The 17,785-nt window shown below is 33.7% G+C and overlaps 4 protein-coding genes across 7 annotated transcripts in view; 2 read left to right on the forward strand and 2 right to left on the reverse strand.

The window, feature by feature from the left end:
- Window positions 1-207: 207 nt before the first annotated feature.
- On the forward strand, window positions 208-1,658 carry LOC135831480 (mediator of RNA polymerase II transcription subunit 6-like). The gene is made up of 5 exons (XM_065343996.1): window positions 208-376; window positions 467-629; window positions 704-878; window positions 957-1,197; window positions 1,261-1,658. The coding sequence occupies exons 1-5, from the start codon at window positions 346-348 to the stop codon at window positions 1,425-1,427; spliced, it is 777 nt and encodes a 258-aa protein (XP_065200068.1). The 5' UTR covers window positions 208-345; the 3' UTR covers window positions 1,428-1,658.
- Window positions 1,659-1,940: 282 nt separating this feature from the next.
- On the reverse strand, window positions 1,941-6,305 carry LOC135831471 (protein CASC3-like). Of its 3 annotated transcripts, none has more exons than XM_065343983.1 (10): window positions 6,079-6,305; window positions 5,665-5,811; window positions 5,068-5,580; window positions 4,873-4,985; window positions 4,580-4,801; window positions 4,111-4,497; window positions 3,714-4,018; window positions 3,117-3,578; window positions 2,758-3,026; window positions 1,941-2,651 (listed from the first exon to the last, which is right to left on the reverse strand). In XM_065343983.1, the coding sequence occupies exons 2-10, from the start codon at window positions 5,809-5,811 to the stop codon at window positions 2,487-2,489; spliced, it is 2,583 nt and encodes an 860-aa protein (XP_065200055.1). In that variant the 5' UTR covers window positions 6,079-6,305; the 3' UTR covers window positions 1,941-2,486. The 3 variants fall into 3 exon arrangements, with proteins under 3 accessions (XP_065200055.1, XP_065200054.1, XP_065200056.1); XM_065343982.1 differs by having other exon boundaries at window positions 5,665-5,859; XM_065343984.1 differs by having other exon boundaries at window positions 2,758-3,023; window positions 5,665-5,859; window positions 6,079-6,304.
- Window positions 6,306-6,799: 494 nt separating this feature from the next.
- On the forward strand, window positions 6,800-11,221 carry LOC135831475 (fidgetin-like protein 1). Of its 2 annotated transcripts, XM_065343988.1 has the most exons (14): window positions 6,800-6,816; window positions 7,864-8,043; window positions 8,119-8,264; window positions 8,337-8,471; window positions 8,546-8,630; window positions 8,709-8,865; window positions 8,944-9,089; window positions 9,161-9,326; window positions 9,399-9,507; window positions 9,584-9,701; window positions 9,777-9,891; window positions 9,961-10,089; window positions 10,168-10,359; window positions 10,428-11,221. In XM_065343988.1, the coding sequence occupies exons 2-14, from the start codon at window positions 7,892-7,894 to the stop codon at window positions 10,548-10,550; spliced, it is 1,773 nt and encodes a 590-aa protein (XP_065200060.1). In that variant the 5' UTR covers window positions 6,800-6,816; window positions 7,864-7,891; the 3' UTR covers window positions 10,551-11,221. The 2 variants fall into 2 exon arrangements, with proteins under 2 accessions (XP_065200060.1, XP_065200059.1); XM_065343987.1 differs by lacking the exon at window positions 6,800-6,816 and having other exon boundaries at window positions 6,889-8,043.
- LOC135831473 (uncharacterized) overlaps window positions 10,605-17,785 on the reverse strand; it is a 31,405-nt gene continuing 24,224 nt past the window's right edge. The window contains exons 2-6 of the mRNA XM_065343986.1: window positions 14,973-15,384; window positions 14,493-14,639; window positions 13,134-13,318; window positions 12,145-12,307; window positions 10,605-12,058 (exon numbers count right to left, since the gene is read on the reverse strand). Coding sequence (XP_065200058.1) covers window positions 10,971-12,058; window positions 12,145-12,307; window positions 13,134-13,318; window positions 14,493-14,639; window positions 14,973-15,333 — 1,944 coding nt within the window. The 5' untranslated portion in view covers window positions 15,334-15,384 and the 3' untranslated portion in view covers window positions 10,605-10,970. The remainder of the gene's footprint in view (window positions 12,059-12,144; window positions 12,308-13,133; window positions 13,319-14,492; window positions 14,640-14,972; window positions 15,385-17,785) is intronic.

A 17,785-nucleotide genomic window follows, 5' to 3' on the forward strand; every position in this document is an offset into this window, starting at 1 on the left:
TTCCCAAAGCAAGAACATGAATAATTATAAACTGCGGAAAAATAATTAATCAATTTAATGAAAAATCACAATTTTTAAAAATAAAATATTTGAAATCATTTTTCAATACGTTTTAGTGAAGAATTGTTCTAAAAAAGTAAAATTAATTTTTTTGTTTACGTTGAAAGGGAATTTTTACTACAGCCAGATGCGAGTTTCAAAACATTGATAAAAATGTTCGCCGATGGATTCTCTTAGATTTTCCTTATATTTTTATCCTAGAATTTGATTTTCTATCAAATTTAAGCAATTAAAATTAGTTAAAATGGTTGAGTTATGGTTGTAAATAGTTTATGGTAGTGTAGTATGATGCCAGGAAGAGTTCCCTGTGTACCGAGTATGTATTCAAGTCATCGAGTGAATATAAAGTTAGGTATTTTGAAACCAATGTATTCAAATTTGTAGTAATTTTTCCACTCTGTTTCAGATGAAAACCCTTTAAGTATATCATGGCACGACAGTGCTTGGGTCCCCTTGGTGAATTCATCCAACGTTCTGGATTACTTTTCCGAAAGAAGCAATCCATTCTATGATCGAACCTGCAATAATGAAACACTCAAAATGCAAAGGATGAGTCTGGAGCAGCTGGTGTAAGTAACTTATTGCAGTTATTAAAATGTATATATATAAATTTTAATACGTGTTATTGTATCACTCTACGCAGAAATATGACCGGATTGGAGTACACTCTGCTGCACGTTCAAGAGCCTATATTATACGTGATACGGAAACAACATCGAGCATCTCCTACTCAAGCAGTACCCGTAGCAGATTACTATATCATTGCTGGAACCGTTTATCAAGCTCCTGATCTCATATCTGTGGTGAATTCCAGACTGGTAAGCATGTCTTGTACTATTATTACGTTATTTTTCTATTTGAATGTCCATATTATTTAAAATCTGTTTCGTGGGCAGCTCACCACAGTTTCACATTTACAATCGGCGTTCGATGATTTATTCGGAATTACCAAATATCAGCCATCCAAAGGGTATTCGTGGGATGTCAAGACGCCATCCAACGCCCCAGGTAGCGTTGTCAAAAAAGATAATAAAGAAGAGCCTAGCTCTAACTTCCAACGCCAAAGAGTAGACATGCTGTTGATGGAGTTGACACGTCGATTCCCTCCTCCCATCGTGAAACCTCCTACTGTGGAAAGTGAGTACTTGTCATGTAATTGTCTAATTTCATGCAGCAGTTCTAATTCTGTCACACCTGCAGTTGCTGAAAACAATGTGGTAGAGAATCCAGCTCCGAAACAAGAACCAGCCGGTACGAGTGGTAGGGCTGAAATTAAACACGAGTCCAGGGATGACCCTAGATCAGAACAACCTGTTACATCGCCTTCGATGAAACCTCCCCCGGAAAAGAAACCAAGAATTGCGTAATCGAATATCCCAAAGCTGCTGAAGACGTTACCTTAGCAACTTGTTTGGTTGTGCGATTTTTGGTCAATTTTTACTACATATATAATTGATTTACCTGTGATGTGAAAAACGAAAATTTGAAAGTTGAAAGTAAAATAATCAACGTGAAGTATTCTAGTAATTTCTATAATAAACTCTTTTAAATGTAATTTTATAAATGTAAAATATATGTTCGAATTGGGAGAAAAGTAATGGATACTTCACCAAGAATTTTCTTTCATCAAATCGTGAAAAGTCGATCATGGTATTAATAACTTTAAATCCTCAACCCACTGGACTGTGCTTGTTTCATGCCAACTTAATTTATTTTGATGGAAAGATTATACTCACTCTCTCTTCAAGTCTTGACAAAAATGAGTTCACTTGAAATAAAACACTTTTTTATTTTTTTACCATGCTGGTAATAAAGGAGATTTTCTTATAGGAAATTTAATTAGTATTATATTAAAGAGCAACCGAAAATAAATAACATAATAGCTCTCAAAAAATTATAATTAGGTAACTGCATACAAAATATGAAAAAGAAGAATAAATTAAATTAAAATTCGTAAAAATTTTATATAAAGTAAAAAAAAGACCTCATTTAAGCCACGTTACCGTTGTCGTGAAACATCGTCCGTTTATAAACTTTTAAAATACATAATAAATTAAAAATATACACCTTTAGTTCTCACTACTTCAATTTTTTTCTTTAAATTACGACGAAACACGTTTAAATTAAATTTAAAACTCGATTCGCAGAATAAATAACCAAAAAAAAAAAAATATAAGACGAATGTACACAATGTAAGTATAAGTATATGTAAAACGAAACGTCGTATAAAATAACAAAACAAGCACTTCCGCGCTCGCATATTATCAAACAAAATCGATTAATCGAGATAAAAAATATTACAAATTCAAGCATACGTTTTGACCGGCAAAATGAAAAACAACTATTGACTAACGATTATATTTACTGAAATCGGTTATTAAAATTATTGAATTTTCTATGTATAAGAGAGAAAAAATTAATTAACATCATTTTAAAGATTCACTCGATGGCGGAGGAACTATTGGTATTGCTGTTTTAACCCTTGGTGGAGGAGGAGAACGTGGTTTAACTTGCGATCTTGTGTTATAATAAGTAACTCCTCCGCGCGATTGATATACTTCTGGAGGCTGATGAATTGGAGCCAATGTTGCCTGAAAAATGAAAAACACGACGGAGATGAGAAATACGTCCGTAAATATTTTCCTGATACTATTTCAACTCATCTTCGACGAAATAAAATGATTTTTCTGAAATTACCGGTGGCATTGAATACGATTCAGAATTGAAGGAGGCTGTGTTCTGTGGAGCTTGGCTTGGTTGTTGATAGCTCATCACCGTAGTCGGAAACCCGGGCGGTGGAGGAGGTGGAGGTGGCGGTGGGGCTGACTGCGAGTGATTCGTATTAGATAAAATTGGCGAAGCCGGTAAAAAAGCTACTAACTGCACGGGTTGGTTTGATGGAGCTCCCATAACAGTCTGTTCTCTGGGATAAAGCTGCGCTGGAGTTGCTTGATTAGTAAATCCTGCTAAGAAAAAAACAAAAGGTGTAAAAGTACTTCATCAAATCATCATCCAAAATGACGAGCAAAAAAAACAAAAATTAATCATAATCATACCTTGAGGATGTTGAAAGAACCCCATTATTGGCAATGGCGGCGCGCCAGCACTTAACGCCGGTCCGGAGGCTGTTAAAGGCGGGGCGGATAATGGGATAAGAGAGGCGGAAACTGCTAACGAATTACTAGATATTGAAGCAGGTGTAACAGAAAGTGGAGCAGCTACTGTTTGAGGAGCTGGTGCGCATTGATTCTGCGTAATTAATGATAACGACGTATGTGTTGGCGGCAAGGATTGGCATAAACCAGAAGCCGCAACATTTTGAATATTTTGGACGCTATGAGTAATTGGCTGCAAATTTTGTTGTAAATTTTGATGTTGCAAAGCCAGTGTAGCTGGATTACTTTTATTCATTTCTGGTAACAATCTTTGCCTTTGTTGCGAATAACGTTTACTACGAACATTCGATGAAGCTAGCAGAGCATCCGATTGTTCGTTAGATGGCAAATTTTCTGAGTCTCCTATGAAAACAAATAGTAATTTTAGATAATTTTTCAGTCAATAGATATCGTAATACAGAAGAAAATAGCTTGGTAATTGAAAATTGGCGCATGTTTCTTCTTTTGAATGACCTACAGCAAAAATGAATTCCTTACCATATTGTAATTTATTGATAGAGCTCAGCTTTTTAGGTTCAATGTCTATTGCTGATATTTGTTCGGTGATAACGTGTATATCTTCGGCTGGCACTTGTGGTTTTGAAGGGTAAAAATGTTGACTCGGTCTTTCTAATCTTTTTGATCTACCACGATTAGTCGGAGTAAACTGCATACGACCACTTTCTTCGTAATTATTCGACATACGGATATTTTTTCCATGGCCAACACCGCGACCACGACTACGAACCACATTATCATTGTTAGGTACATAATTTGAATTTCTAATTGTCTTCTGCAATCGTCTAGAAAATTGATAAAGATATAAAAATAAAAACGATAAAAGAAATCATTTAAGTATTGAAAAAAATGAACTAACGAAAAAATAAATTCTTACTTGAATTCCATCGAGTCGTAATGCTCAGGAGTAAAATTCGGCCGCTCTTTAAAATTAGGAATTCGTTTGGAGAAATTACGCGCTGGTCGATCGTGATGATCGGAGGAAGACCTCTGATTTTCGATTCTTTCATCTTTATATTTACCATCTTCGTATTTAGGTGGTGGTTCACTATGATACTGTTTCTTTGAGGAAGACGGTTCCTTAGTTCGTTGATCTGTATTGCTTGTTTTCTTCTCATTTTTCTCATTAAGGGTGGGAAATTCTTGATCATAATCTTCTTTCTTGAACGATGTTTTATTACGACCTCGAAAAGGTTTAGCAGCAGCTTGTTTGGCGTAAGCTCCTTCATCGTCCCATTTTCTTGTGTACTTGTTAGGACCACGACTGGAAAATCGAACAAAATGTAAGTAAGACGATTCAATCGAATTAATATCGCATTAAATGAGATAGAATTTAAAACTTTTACCCGTATTTCCTACGTCTACGAGCTTTGGGCGCTGCTTCTTCATGTCTGATATCGTAACCATAGATGTCGATCAGTTCTTGAGAGCTTTTTGGTTTCTGTTCGTCTTCTCGATACATATCATGTTGCCACCGCCCATCAGGAATAAAGCGTTTTCCTTTAGCTTTAGTTTCTTGTTCTTTAACTTCTGTTTCCTTCTTAGCCCCTTCTGAGGTTTCATCTTCACTATATAATTACATTTGCATAATGCATTAGTGAAATTTAACAAATCGAGTAAATGAACAAATTATACTTACGAGATGACAACAGTACGGTCATCGTGTTCGTAGAAAAAACCTCGCTTTGGTATATACTGAGGATTTCTGCGATCTTCATCGTCATCAAGTTCTTTTTCAACGACGATTTCTTCCTGTAAGATTTAATCGAAAAATAATTTCAACCTTGAATAATAGACACGTACGTCGTATTTCAAAATAGAAAATTTGTATTACCTCGTTTCCTTCTTCACCGTCGCCGTTTTCACGATCTTTCTCCTGCTGATCGCTTCCGTCATCGCTAAATTCTTCATCTAAATCACTTTTGTCATTTTCATCATAATATTGATCGATATCTTCACCTTCTGCATAAACATCATCTTCATTTTCACTAATATCAGGATATTTATCTTCTACAGTACTCTTGAGAACTTTTTTCGGTAATTCTTCATCGTTTGTATCGTCAGTCAAGTCTACAGTGTTGTCCAATTCATTTTTCAAATCACTTTCGTCATCATCACATTTGCTATTGTTATTTATTTCACATTTGTTGTTTGGTTCTGTTTCATGAGCAACTTTATCGTCTACTTTATCAACAGCAGTATCATCTTTTTTATCATTACTATTCGATGATACGATCACATCATTTCCGACTTGATCTTGTTTTTCTTTAGCGGAATTTAAAGGCTGATTTTCAGAACTGGAGTTATCATTCTGATCTTCACAATCGGCATATGTACTGGACGCCGGCTACAATTTGAAATCATTAATTGTAAATTAAAAATACACTACGAAGTAGCACAAAAGCAATAAATGGACAAATAATCAACTCACACTTTGTGCTCCGTCTGGATCTGTTACTCGACTGTCGGTTTGTTCGGCGTTTATGACAGAACTTGTCGAGATCTCATTTTCGCTAGTAGTAGAAGACTCTTCGTGATTCGTAGTTGAAGGGATGATTTCCGCATCGATACTTGCCATCTTTTGATTAAAATGAAGCAGTCAGAGCATTAACATAATACAATAACGCTGGGAAAACATGAAAACTTTATGTAAGTTATGAATTTCGATAACATTGAGCTAATTCTATCTAACGTTCTAGAATTCTTGCAATGAAGATGCACATAGTCATACGTATGAATCTTTCATGAAAGTACACGATTTTTAGTAGTGTTTTGATACGCAGATAGTGATAAAATTATGATATTCATCAAAATCAAAATGATAAAAGTAACTACATATTCTTACCGAAAATAAAGATACTCAAGTGATATCGAGTACGGTCACTTCCGCTGGTTAATATGAATCGAAGGAGATGAAACCAACAGAATTTATAATGAAGAATGTGCGTATTAACAAAGGAAACTGAACTGCTAACACTTTGATTGAAATAAGGTGATTATTCACAATGCGATAATTAAATTTTTAATTTGAGAACAGGTAACAAAATACTATAGGCAACAAGGCGTGCATTGTTTAATCTCATCAAAAACAAAAACGGAAACAAAAAAAATCGAAAGTTTTGATCGAATGATTTCTTTTTTGGATGAGATTTTCGTGATATTTTTGAAGGAACACAACAATTTGAACAATATTTTTTAAGCCGTTTTTGTCCATAAAAGGAAATTATGTGATCATTATAAAACGTGTTAAGTTTATTGAAATATAATAATTAAACAATAATGTCTTTTTCGTAAAGAACTTGGGAAAAAATCATATGAAATTTTTGTGGTACAAAAACTAGTGTTTATGTTTTACAATTTTGTAGAGTACACTGTTACACTCTGTTGAGTGGTTCGGGAATTCAGATGATAATTTTTTCAGTTTTCACGGCTTGAAAATTATTTATTTATTTTTGTGGTGTGGTGAGTGATTTTGAATGCATCATTTTATGGTCCAGCAATAAATTTAAATGATTATTGTCTGCAGAAAGAGCTTTTTAAATTTTTCCAGCCGTCCTGAGTATCCTGAGCTTTCCGAGTCGAGGTCGGATCACCATCACTATACTAATTACTAGAGACTAAGGATACTTTTCGGCATCGTGTGCTGTCGAGTGCTTTCGGCTACGCTCGTTTGACTTGTCTCCATGAAAATGAAATATTCTCCTTATCAAAGATGAAACTCCTGTTTCCACTCCTTTTTGTTCAAATCTTTCTTTTTCATAATCATATTATTTCATACGAATATTGTACGTATTTTAATGATAAAACTCGTGTTAGTCCTGTTTCTTTTGAATTTTAATCTGTTTCATAATTTCGTCGACAGTCTTGTACTCTAGTTAGACAACTTGGTTTCCGATCCGAACATTACCAAATGGCAAATATAAAGAAAAAACAGCTGTGATGATACTAGTCTTTCGAATTCAATTTGAAGAAAATGTAAAACTTTAACAGAAGTGACGTTGTTGTACAAACATTTGGAACTTGGAAGTTTTTCAAAAGAAGATTGATATCACATCAGTCAAAGTCAAAATCGAAAAAATCTTATCAGATTTCCAACTGCTCAAGTGCTCACATAAGGCATTTAACCCAAAGTATATTATTGAGCAACAAAAAATTGCATTCTACAAAAAATACAATGAAGAATACGTAAAAGACAATATAATATTCGAATATTACAATTAATTTTTAATTAAAATTAAAAAATCTCAGCAGGAACAGGGAACTTGAATCATTACAAAGAATAAAGTCAAACGAGCGTAACCGAAAGCACTCGACAGCACACGATGCCGAAAAGTATCCTTAGTCTCTAGTAATTAGTCCATCACTATACCATCACCAATCACCGTGACCACGACCACATCATCAAACACCTTTCCCTTCGTCCCTCGTCCATTCCCCACTTTTCAACCCAACTTTTACGCGGGAATGTTCAAAGTTTTTTTTATCAGCTGGTAGCTAGTAATGGTCTTTTCTCTCATTATTAAGTTTATATGAGTACTTTTTGAAATTTCATGTTTTTTTGACAATTCAAAACCTTAAAATTTCGTATTTAGAAGCTCATTATACCAATATTGTGTAATTTTCACTTTAGCTTTTCGAAATGAGAAAGTGAACCAGTCATGTCGTTTGCTATTGATAAGAATGCAGAACATACAAATTTTCTTCATTTTTCGCAAAAATTGAAATTTCAAGAAGATTCAACCGATCACATTACTTCTCTAGCTAGTAAAAGATCTCAAGTGTTACTGAATTACCATTACTCATTACAGAAGTAAGATTGTTTAGTTACTCATGTTCATGATATTGATACTTTATGAACCAGCATTCACTTTTATTTTTATTCCAGTGACGATCGAAATGTTGCTTGTTTTTTGCTGGATGATGATTTGTCCGAATATTCTGCGAAAGTTGACGATAGGTCTTCACTGAATAATTATGCTGCATACGTGAAAGCTGTGAGCACAAGTGGTTCTGCTCGTCGTGCCTCGTCCGGTAAACACTGATTATAATTTTTTGTTAGTACATACTTTTACGTCTTAAATTATACGATTTTTTCCCCCGCAGATTGTAGTAAATGGACTTGTTCTTTGAATCCTCAGAAATATCGAAATGTTATCACGAATGTACCGCAGTTTTGCACAAGTTATGCTGATGAACAGAATTCAAATAAAATCTTTTCCAGTTTGAAGGATAAAATTAGTGAGTCGTCAATCTTTCAAGTATAACTATGAATAGTATTATGGGTTCTAAAGTCTTAGATATTTCCCCATCAGAATCAACACCTCAAGAAATTCCCAAATGTGGTAGTAAGCCTGTAGTTCCTCAGTTTATCAACAAAAGTATCTCATCGAATCAACAGTACGTTGAATTTTACCTTCCATAATGGTTTCTTTCCTAAATTTAGTGCACAATTTAATTGTTATAATTTCTTTACAGGAGAGAAAATTCGTTTAAGAAAACTGTTGATGAATCTAGTTCTAGTAACTCTCATTTCTCATCGAAGACTTCCAAAGTGATTATAAATAATGAAAGAAGTGATCAGAGAAATTCTGGAGAGTCAGGGTGTGGATTTGTTACCGCAAAAAAAGAATTGGTGGGTTGATCAAAACGGCGGAAGATTCGTATTTATCTTCAATGAAACACTGGCAATAATTTAATTGTAACATTACAGAATTTACAAAATATGAAAAAATATGGAAGTTCGGCCGCTGACTCAAACCAAACAAAAGAAGCTTCATTGATCAAAAAATCATTAGGAGGACGTCCACGAACTGTGTACAGTAAATTTGTTCCGCCAATTAAAAGTGAAGAACCAACGTTAGTATCAACAATAATTTTTCAATCGACAATTTTATTTTTCATGTAATAATTTTTCAAACTTTTCGTAGAAAAAATTCCGAAGATTTTTCAGAATCGCCAACATACGAGGATGAACGGTTAAAGAATTTAGATCCTAAAATGATAGAACTGATCAGAAATGAAATCATGTATAATGGTAGTCCGATCACTTGGGATGATATTGCTGGTCTTCAATTTGCTAAAATAACGATCCAAGTAATTACGATCAATTTTCACTTCATGCATTCGATAACATTTTATTTCATTTAAAAAATGTTCGCATTTTAGGAAATTGTAGTGTGGCCTTTGCTCCGTCCTGATATTTTTACCGGATTACGAAGACCTCCTAAAGGAATACTACTATTTGGTCCACCAGGAACTGGAAAAACATTAATCGGTTGGTTTTCTATATTTTACCAAATAGGTATTCTTTGCATGAATTTATGTTCTGAAATGACTTGTTTTTTTGTTAGGAAAATGCATTGCGTCACAATCAAGCTCTACTTTCTTCAGTATAAGTGCTTCATCTTTAACTTCAAAATGGATCGGTGAAAGTGAAAAATTAGTTAGAACATTATTTGCGGTGGCAAGGTACCTACCTAGATATTTTGTTGATTGCGTTTTTGGGAATATTTACAAGTGATAATACGATTGTTTTCATGATAGATGCCATCAACCTGCGGTGATATTCATTGATGAAATTGATTCATTACTAAGTCAAAGAAACGAAACAGAACACGAGTCTTCTAGAAGAATTAAAACTGAATTTCTTGTTCAATTGGTATAAATTGATCTTCTGTTATCGTCACAATTGATCGAAAATATTCAAATATTTTTACTTATTTTCAAGGATGGAGCAACAACTCACGAAGAAGACCGTATTTTGGTAATCGGTGCTACTAATCGTCCTCAAGAATTAGATGAAGCTGCGCGAAGACGTCTCGTTAAACGTCTTTATATTCCTTTGCCAGAATTTGAAGTAAGAAAACTCTACGATAACTTCAACAAATTCATTTTTTTTTTGTGTAATTAGTACTTATGTGAGGTTTAAATTCAGGCTAGATGCCAAATTGTGAATCGTTTAATGAGCACAGAAAAGAACGATCTGACAGATGAGCAAATCCACGAGATCGCTAATTTAACCGACGGATATTCTGGAGCAGATATGCAAAATCTTTGTAAAGAAGCTTCACTTGGGCCAATTAGATCCATCGATTTCAAGCAAATTAGTTCTATCGAATCACATCAGGTATGACATGAATACGATATTTTTTAATCTTTCAAATCGAACTAATCCCTGATTATTTCTCCCTGTAGGTACGTCCAGTCAATTTATCAGATTTCATTTCAGCTTTAAAAGTTGTCAGATCTAGTGTTTCAACTGCTGATCTTAATCAGTATTTAGAATGGGATAAAGTATTCGGATCACGTGGAAATTGAGACGCATTTATACATCTCAATGTCTCGTTACTTACCTAAAAAGCAACAACCGAATAAAAGAGAACAAGTGATTTTTTTTTATTACAATATATACAATAATAATTATACATACAAATAAAACATATAAAATGATATTCATTTTTACAAGTACATATCTTTTTACAATATTTTTAAATAAGAATTCTATGAGTTTTATTTTCAATTGCAAAACTATTTTTTTTAATGCTATTCAATTATTAAAAATTAAAATTTAATTTCATTCCATTGCAGTCGATATCGTTTTAGGTATTGAGCACTCAGTAAATTAATGTAGGTCGGAAAAAAATCGATCCTTAAAACTCAAAAATTTGCTTTCAACTTGATGTTTGATTAAAAATAGTGACATTTTTATGAATTTATATGGAAAAAATTATAAAAATTTCACGAAACATTAACCGTTGAGGTAGAAGGAACAATTATAAAAGAATTAGAGCAATTATCATTAATATAACACACATTCTTCGAATAAATAGGATAATTATTTATGAGATGTGGATATTCGTCGATTTCTGCGTAAATATTATCCGTACTGTTTCCATTTTTAGACCTGAGTGCATCCGCAGCGACGGAATACGAATCGTTTATTTTGACTGTAACTTGTGTTTTGTAAATTGGTTGATCAGGCGAAACTTTCTGTTCGTAAAAATTGTTTTCTTTCTTGACTACTTTATATTTTGGATCTTGGTACTTAGGTATATTTATACATTCGCTAACTCCGTTATAATTATTTTTGGTAACTTGAATCTTACGATCGTTATTGGTAACCCTAACTAATTGATCGTTGAATCTAAGGTAACTACTATCACTGGCCGATTTTTTCAGACGATCTCTATCATGATACGATTTTTCCCACCGATCGGTGTGTTTTTGTTCGTTTTGTCTTTGGTTTTGTAATATACATTGTAAAACTTCATTCTCTAAAATAGTCCTATGTGATTTTTGAATAGGTAAAGACGAACAATTTTCCTCGTTCGGTTTACAAGCAATATTCAGATAAACTGGCGGCGGCGGCGGCGGCGGCGCCGGCGCTTGTGTATGTGAAACTGGTTTATACATATTCGACGGTGCTCTTTGCATAATTTTATTTGTATTGTCTTCTCCATAACTCGTCGAATATCTAAACGAAGCTGATTTTACTGTCTTTTTGTCACCCAGAGAAATTCGCCTCGTTCTTTTAAGTTTACTATTACTGCTGCTATCGACTGGTTGCTTTTTGCTCGGGTATATGTGATGAATTATTTTCAATTGTTGACACCATTTTTCACTATCCGTATGACAGTTTCGTAATGCTTTTTGAACGCGTGTTTTCTTGAATAGGCGATGTTCGTCTGGCACTCGATTAACGAAGAACTTCGAATTCGTGTCGATTTCCAGAAATCTGAATTTATTCGAACCGATATTATGTTTGTCGTCTAATACGCAAGCTAGCATTACGTCTTCTTTATGATAACTCTCTAAAAGAATGGAACCTGAAATTACGATTAATTGTTTTATTTCAGTTTATCTACTTGAAAAAACAAAAATTCAAAATTATTCGAGTTGGTTTGATACTCACCGTTAATTTTTTGAGGATAAATGCTACAAACTCGAACCGGTAAAGGGAAAACTTGTAATAATTTAGAGATCTGATACACTTTACTGACATTATCTTCTGCGGTATTATTGGCGGTCGAAACTGCGTAAAAATATCCATGCGTTGTCATCGGTATGTACACGATCTGTAAGATAAAAAATAATAGATTCATTAATCGATCTAGCTGCGTGAACGATATCCTTATATGGTTATTATTCAAGATGTCTCGTTTAGGTACCAAATAAGTACCTACGTATTTATAATTCGCCGCGTATAATATTATCCTTAATTTTCATCTCGTATTTAGTACGTCCAAGTTCTGTTTTTAGAACTCGCGAATTATTATTCAAGCTTCGATTTCAATTTGTAGGCGATAATAGACATTGAAATAGTGTTAACCTCAATTATTAGGTATGTCAAATCAAATCGTGTCAAAAATTTCATTCTTAAGGTAACTGTACGGTTACGTCAGGATTTGTGCGTGTCATTTTATCGCGATATGAATTTATAATTAGATTATCATTTGAAAATCTTGTATATAATATTGAATAGGTGACTGATTTAGCACTCGATTCGTCGTTTCAAATTTTGATGTTTTTGTTTTTTGAAATTCATACTGTTATAGGTAGGTATTACCTACTTACCAAAGACAATTCGTAAATTTTAATTTGGAAAATTTCTTCGACTTTTTCCCCCTAATTCAAACTGATAACATAGGTACGTAAATATTTTTTGGAAAAAGCTCGTGCTTTTGCTTCGCAGGGAATTTGATTTTCCTATAGTTTCTCATGTTCTCGTTTCATTAAAATTCACATTCCGTCTGTATTTTTCTGGTCGACTACCTATATAATTCGATTTCATCCCCCCTTTCTCCTTTCTTCGTCCCTTTTAGATATTCAAAACCATATTTTGAAAATCATCCATATGCGCAGCCAATGTAAACGATATTGAAATAAGTATTGGGTACCAACTTGTTTTCTAATTGTCATGCATTGCGCGTACTGCGTGCTTTGTTGTTTTGAACCTAGTAAAGGCCACGACAGTCGTTTTGAACGTGTTGATTGCTCAGCGATGTCTTCGTATACAGCTAATAATTTCAATACTTGTCCGCTGCTTATGGTGGTTTTTATGTAGTGATATCTGGATTTAGCTCCGTCTAAAATCAATATAAGTATTTCGTTTAGAATCAAATAAAAACGTTGTGAAATATTTAGCTAAAAATAATTAGGTAGGTAATACAGAATTTCAAATATTGACTATCGATTGCGTGGTAACGTTGGTGAGAGGGGGAGGGAGCTCAAATACACTCTGGGACCTAAGTACCGGGGAAGAAACTCGAGTAGAATTTTATGTTGATTGCTTACTGTGCTCTATCGACTTTTTAATCAAGATGGTGCAATTTGTTTCCCTCAACTTTGAAGAAAAAATCGCAGCACGAATTGTCTACGAGAGAATTGACTTTTAAATTTTTGATATGTTTTTGAAGTTTTTATTTAGCAAAAGTGATGTTAACAAAAAATGTGCCCTTTGAATTCAAATTAGCGTGGTGCATTTCCAATGTATGTAGTATGCAGCAATTTCGAGTTTCCTTTTTCTCGAAATATTTTTTATACCGGGTGTTCCGAAACGAGTGCCGAATATTATGCCTACCTATCCCCAAAGTTGGGTTGCAGACCTGAAAACTGAGGGGTCAAAGTTCTGGGCTAGTTAATGTTGCTTCTTGGAAGTTACATAATTCCTTCAATATTACAAATGTAGATCGAATCTGATGGCACCATATTTGCGGAATTTCGATTGGGCCATTAAAAATGATGCTTTCAATTCCTTCAAAAATGAAGGAGCAATAATTGATCGAAATGTTTAAAGTGCTCTGCCTCCTCCAATTTTAGACATAGGCAAAATATGAACATACCTTTTTTGTAAAGCATTCAAATTTCTACAATTTGGATTAGGTATATTCAATATTTGCCTAACCCCAAAATTGAAGGCGCTTGCAGCATTTTCAAAATTCGAGCGTCTTTAATTTTGAGTCAAGACTATGAACTTACTTGAAGAACTTTATAATGTTCCACAAAAGAGGTCATGTTCATGTTTTTTGTGCTTTTAAAATTGAAATTTCGAATTTCAACTCATTTTTTCAAAATAATCCTCCTGAGCTTCACTATTGAGCCTCCACATTCCAAAAAAGGTCTAAAAATTCATACGACCTATTGTTTGCTGGATTTTAAAAGGTTCTAATTTCGAATTTGAATGCATTTTTTCAATATCACTAATATCAGCCTCCTGAACCCCTCGATTAACACACATTCGAAAAAAGTAAAATACAATACCTGTAGTTTTTCGGTAATTTTGATAATATCCGATCACATCCGGGCCGATAATTAAAAATGCGGTGACTTGAGCTGTAATTAAACGTTGAACTGTCGTGTATTGCCTTGCTTTCACTTGACCACGTTCAGTCATGACGCTGAACCAACCTAAAAAAAATGAAAACATGTTTTATGTACTCATTGTTTTCAAAACGACAGTGAAAATATTTAAAAACTTGACAATAAATTTGATTTTGTTCAAATATGCTTGCTAAAGTGAACGCTGTGTATCTCACATTGCTTTTAAAACTGATTGAAATTTTGGTATGGTAATCGTCGATTAGTCATCTCGGAACATATACTTATGTAGGTATGCGCTCACTGTTTTCATTCATGAAATTTGCCAGACCAAGCCCGTATCAATAATGTAAATAAACTGGTACCTAATACCTATACAGAATTACTAGACGATTCGCTGGCATAAATGTGATGAAATTTTACCTTGGTATGTATCAGGAATGACTACAGTTGAAATCTCCTTTTGGCTACCTTCCACTGGATATTTTTTGGCTTCGATTTTACCACTTTGGTACTGCTTGTACAGTAGCAATGTGCTATTGAGCAAAGTGGACGGATCACAGGATTCATTGGTAGCTATCGGTTCTTCCGGTGTGATTTTAACGATTCTCGGTAACGAGTACATCTCTAAAAATTCCTTCGGAGATAGATTCTTTTTGATGTGTTTGGTTTCATTTTTAACTGGTATCATTTTATAAAAATTAGACTCGTTTATGCTGTCGACTTTTTCACGATATCCCAGCATAGCTAGTTGATTCGGATGGTTTCTAGTGAATAAGTCCATGGTGATTTCAATTTATTGGGAACTGCTAGTTGATAATTGGATCATCGTTTTCTGTAACAAAAATGTATCGAAAAATATTAATTCACGAAAGTTTAATATTCTGGCAACTGTAGGTAGGTACCTATAGTAGATAAAGAATAAATTTATACGTAATTCAAACCAAATGTATGCTGCGCTACAGATGTGACAATTTATTCGATTTATTACCAAATGTTATTTTCCTTTCGTAGAAACTACACGTACCTACTACCTACCTACCTACCTACCTACCTATCACTTTTTCAATACGAGAAAATCAAAGTAGATAGTAATATACGAGCAAATTTTCCAAGTATTTAAATACTTTCCTCGGGAATTTTCACGAATAGGAAATTTTATTCGTTTCATTTACATACACGACTGATCGATAGAGAAAAATCAATTTCAAATATACATTTATATTTGAAATCCAACTTTTCTATAATGAAAATAAAGAAAAACGCCGCAGCATGGAGTTGTCTATTATTTATAACTTCTATTGAACTGTCGTGTAGGCTACTAATCTTTTCACTTCGTGGGAGAAAAATTGTACGTGCTCATGAGTGACAGTCGAGGTCCTTTTCAAAGCTATATAAGTTGAAACTTGAAAATGCTTTAAGCCCGTAAGGTTTAAACTATACGTATGGTATTTTCCATCAAAGAGCTACACGTAGGACTGTATACCATACGCCGCACCGTACCTTATTACATATTTGGAAAAGAAAACTCTAAAAGTTGCAGAAAATTGCTACAAACGTTGATGATTTTTTAAAATATTTTTTAATAGCAGCTCGTGTAGTTCCTATGTGCTGTACAATTTATGCGAATATATTGATTCGTGAACACTGCAGGCTAATTATTCATAGAGTAGGATGAGATGTATTGTGTAGATATGTACGAGTATGTACCTTCATCAATGTTGTGAAATTAATCATTCATGGAGCACGTATATTTTAATGTGAGAAATTTTGCACAGAGAATGCAAATTTTATACGAATTAGTATTTTCAAGGTTTTGATTGATAATTTGAAACAAATGATTAAAGTTGCCTTCACTCGAGAATATTTGTTTAATTTTACAATTTTATTTGTTTTTTTTTTAGGAGGGAGAGAGAAGAGAGGATGATCATGTTAATACAAGGAAATTCGAAAGTCAAATAAATTTTACAAATTTCTGAGTAGTTGTTATATTAAATTTTGATAACAAATTTTATTTTTTTATTCATCCGTGATGAAGATCAACAGATAATCTAGATGATTTGACCGTTTACTCATCATTTCATCATCATTGTTTTTTGAATTTTCAATTTTAATTATCATCAATTTATACCTACATCTAATTCTGAATGATAAATGAAAATCTCATTTTACTTGTTTCATCGTCTCACCCTCTCTCCCTCCTCCCCCAGTATGCGATGAAAAGAGGGCCTTTTTGGATTTGCCAACTTGGTACCCATTGAAAAAAGCCACCACAGTGCGTGTCTGGTCAGAGACGATTCGGACTGATTTATAAATGGAAGGTGTAGGTGGTAAAAATACCGACTGGAAATTTTGAAAATGCCGACTGAACACTTTTTTCGCTATAAAACTTTGCCAAATTGCCAATTGGCTGTCTGAGGCCTCTCTGAAAAAATGTTGAATAAATATACAGGTTATTATATTATTCAGGAAAGAAAAAATCAAAAACTTTCTAGTTCCTTAAAAGAAACTTTTTAAAAAATTTCGGCTTATTTTGCACCAAATTGTTTTTGAATAACATTCAGCATTTTTGAAAGTAGAAATGATTTTTTTTTTCATGATTCCAGTGTTTCCATCTATCTATATTGTAATTCTATTAAAAGAATCCGGAGAAAAGTTTGGCTCTCCAGCTCTGAGTCTCCTAACGAACCGATTTTACTCAAATTTTATGACATGTAGATACGTTATGACATTTAGAATTCGAAATTTTTCAATTTGAGCCTAAAAAATTAAAAATGCATTATTTTGAACGATCGTAACTTTGAGCTTTCTTTCGATGCCGAATTTCCCATTTGCAAAGCATTTTATTCACCTATCATCAAATAAACAAAATGATGACTTTTGGTGAGTCAGTCACCAAGAAGTCACCCAATACATGGAAAATTCATATTTGACGTCTGGTGACCTTTTTGGTGACAGGTTCACCAAGCAGTGATCATAATTATGTGATCAATTTTATACATGGTGACTTTTGATGAATCTTGATGACTTTTGGTGAGTCAGTCACCAAGAAATCACCAAAACATAGAAAATCCCTATTTGACTGTCTTTGGTGACTTTTTGGTGACAGATTCACCAAGCAGTGACAATTTCTTAATCGATTTGTTGACTTTCGGTTAATCTTGGTGACTTTTGGCGAATCTGTCACTAAGAAGTCACCAGAACATAGAAAGTTCATATTTGACTTTCTGGTGACT

Source organism: Planococcus citri, chromosome 1, assembly GCF_950023065.1.
Source record: "Planococcus citri chromosome 1, ihPlaCitr1.1, whole genome shotgun sequence".
In the NCBI taxonomy this organism is placed as follows: Eukaryota; Metazoa; Arthropoda; class Insecta; order Hemiptera; family Pseudococcidae; genus Planococcus; species Planococcus citri.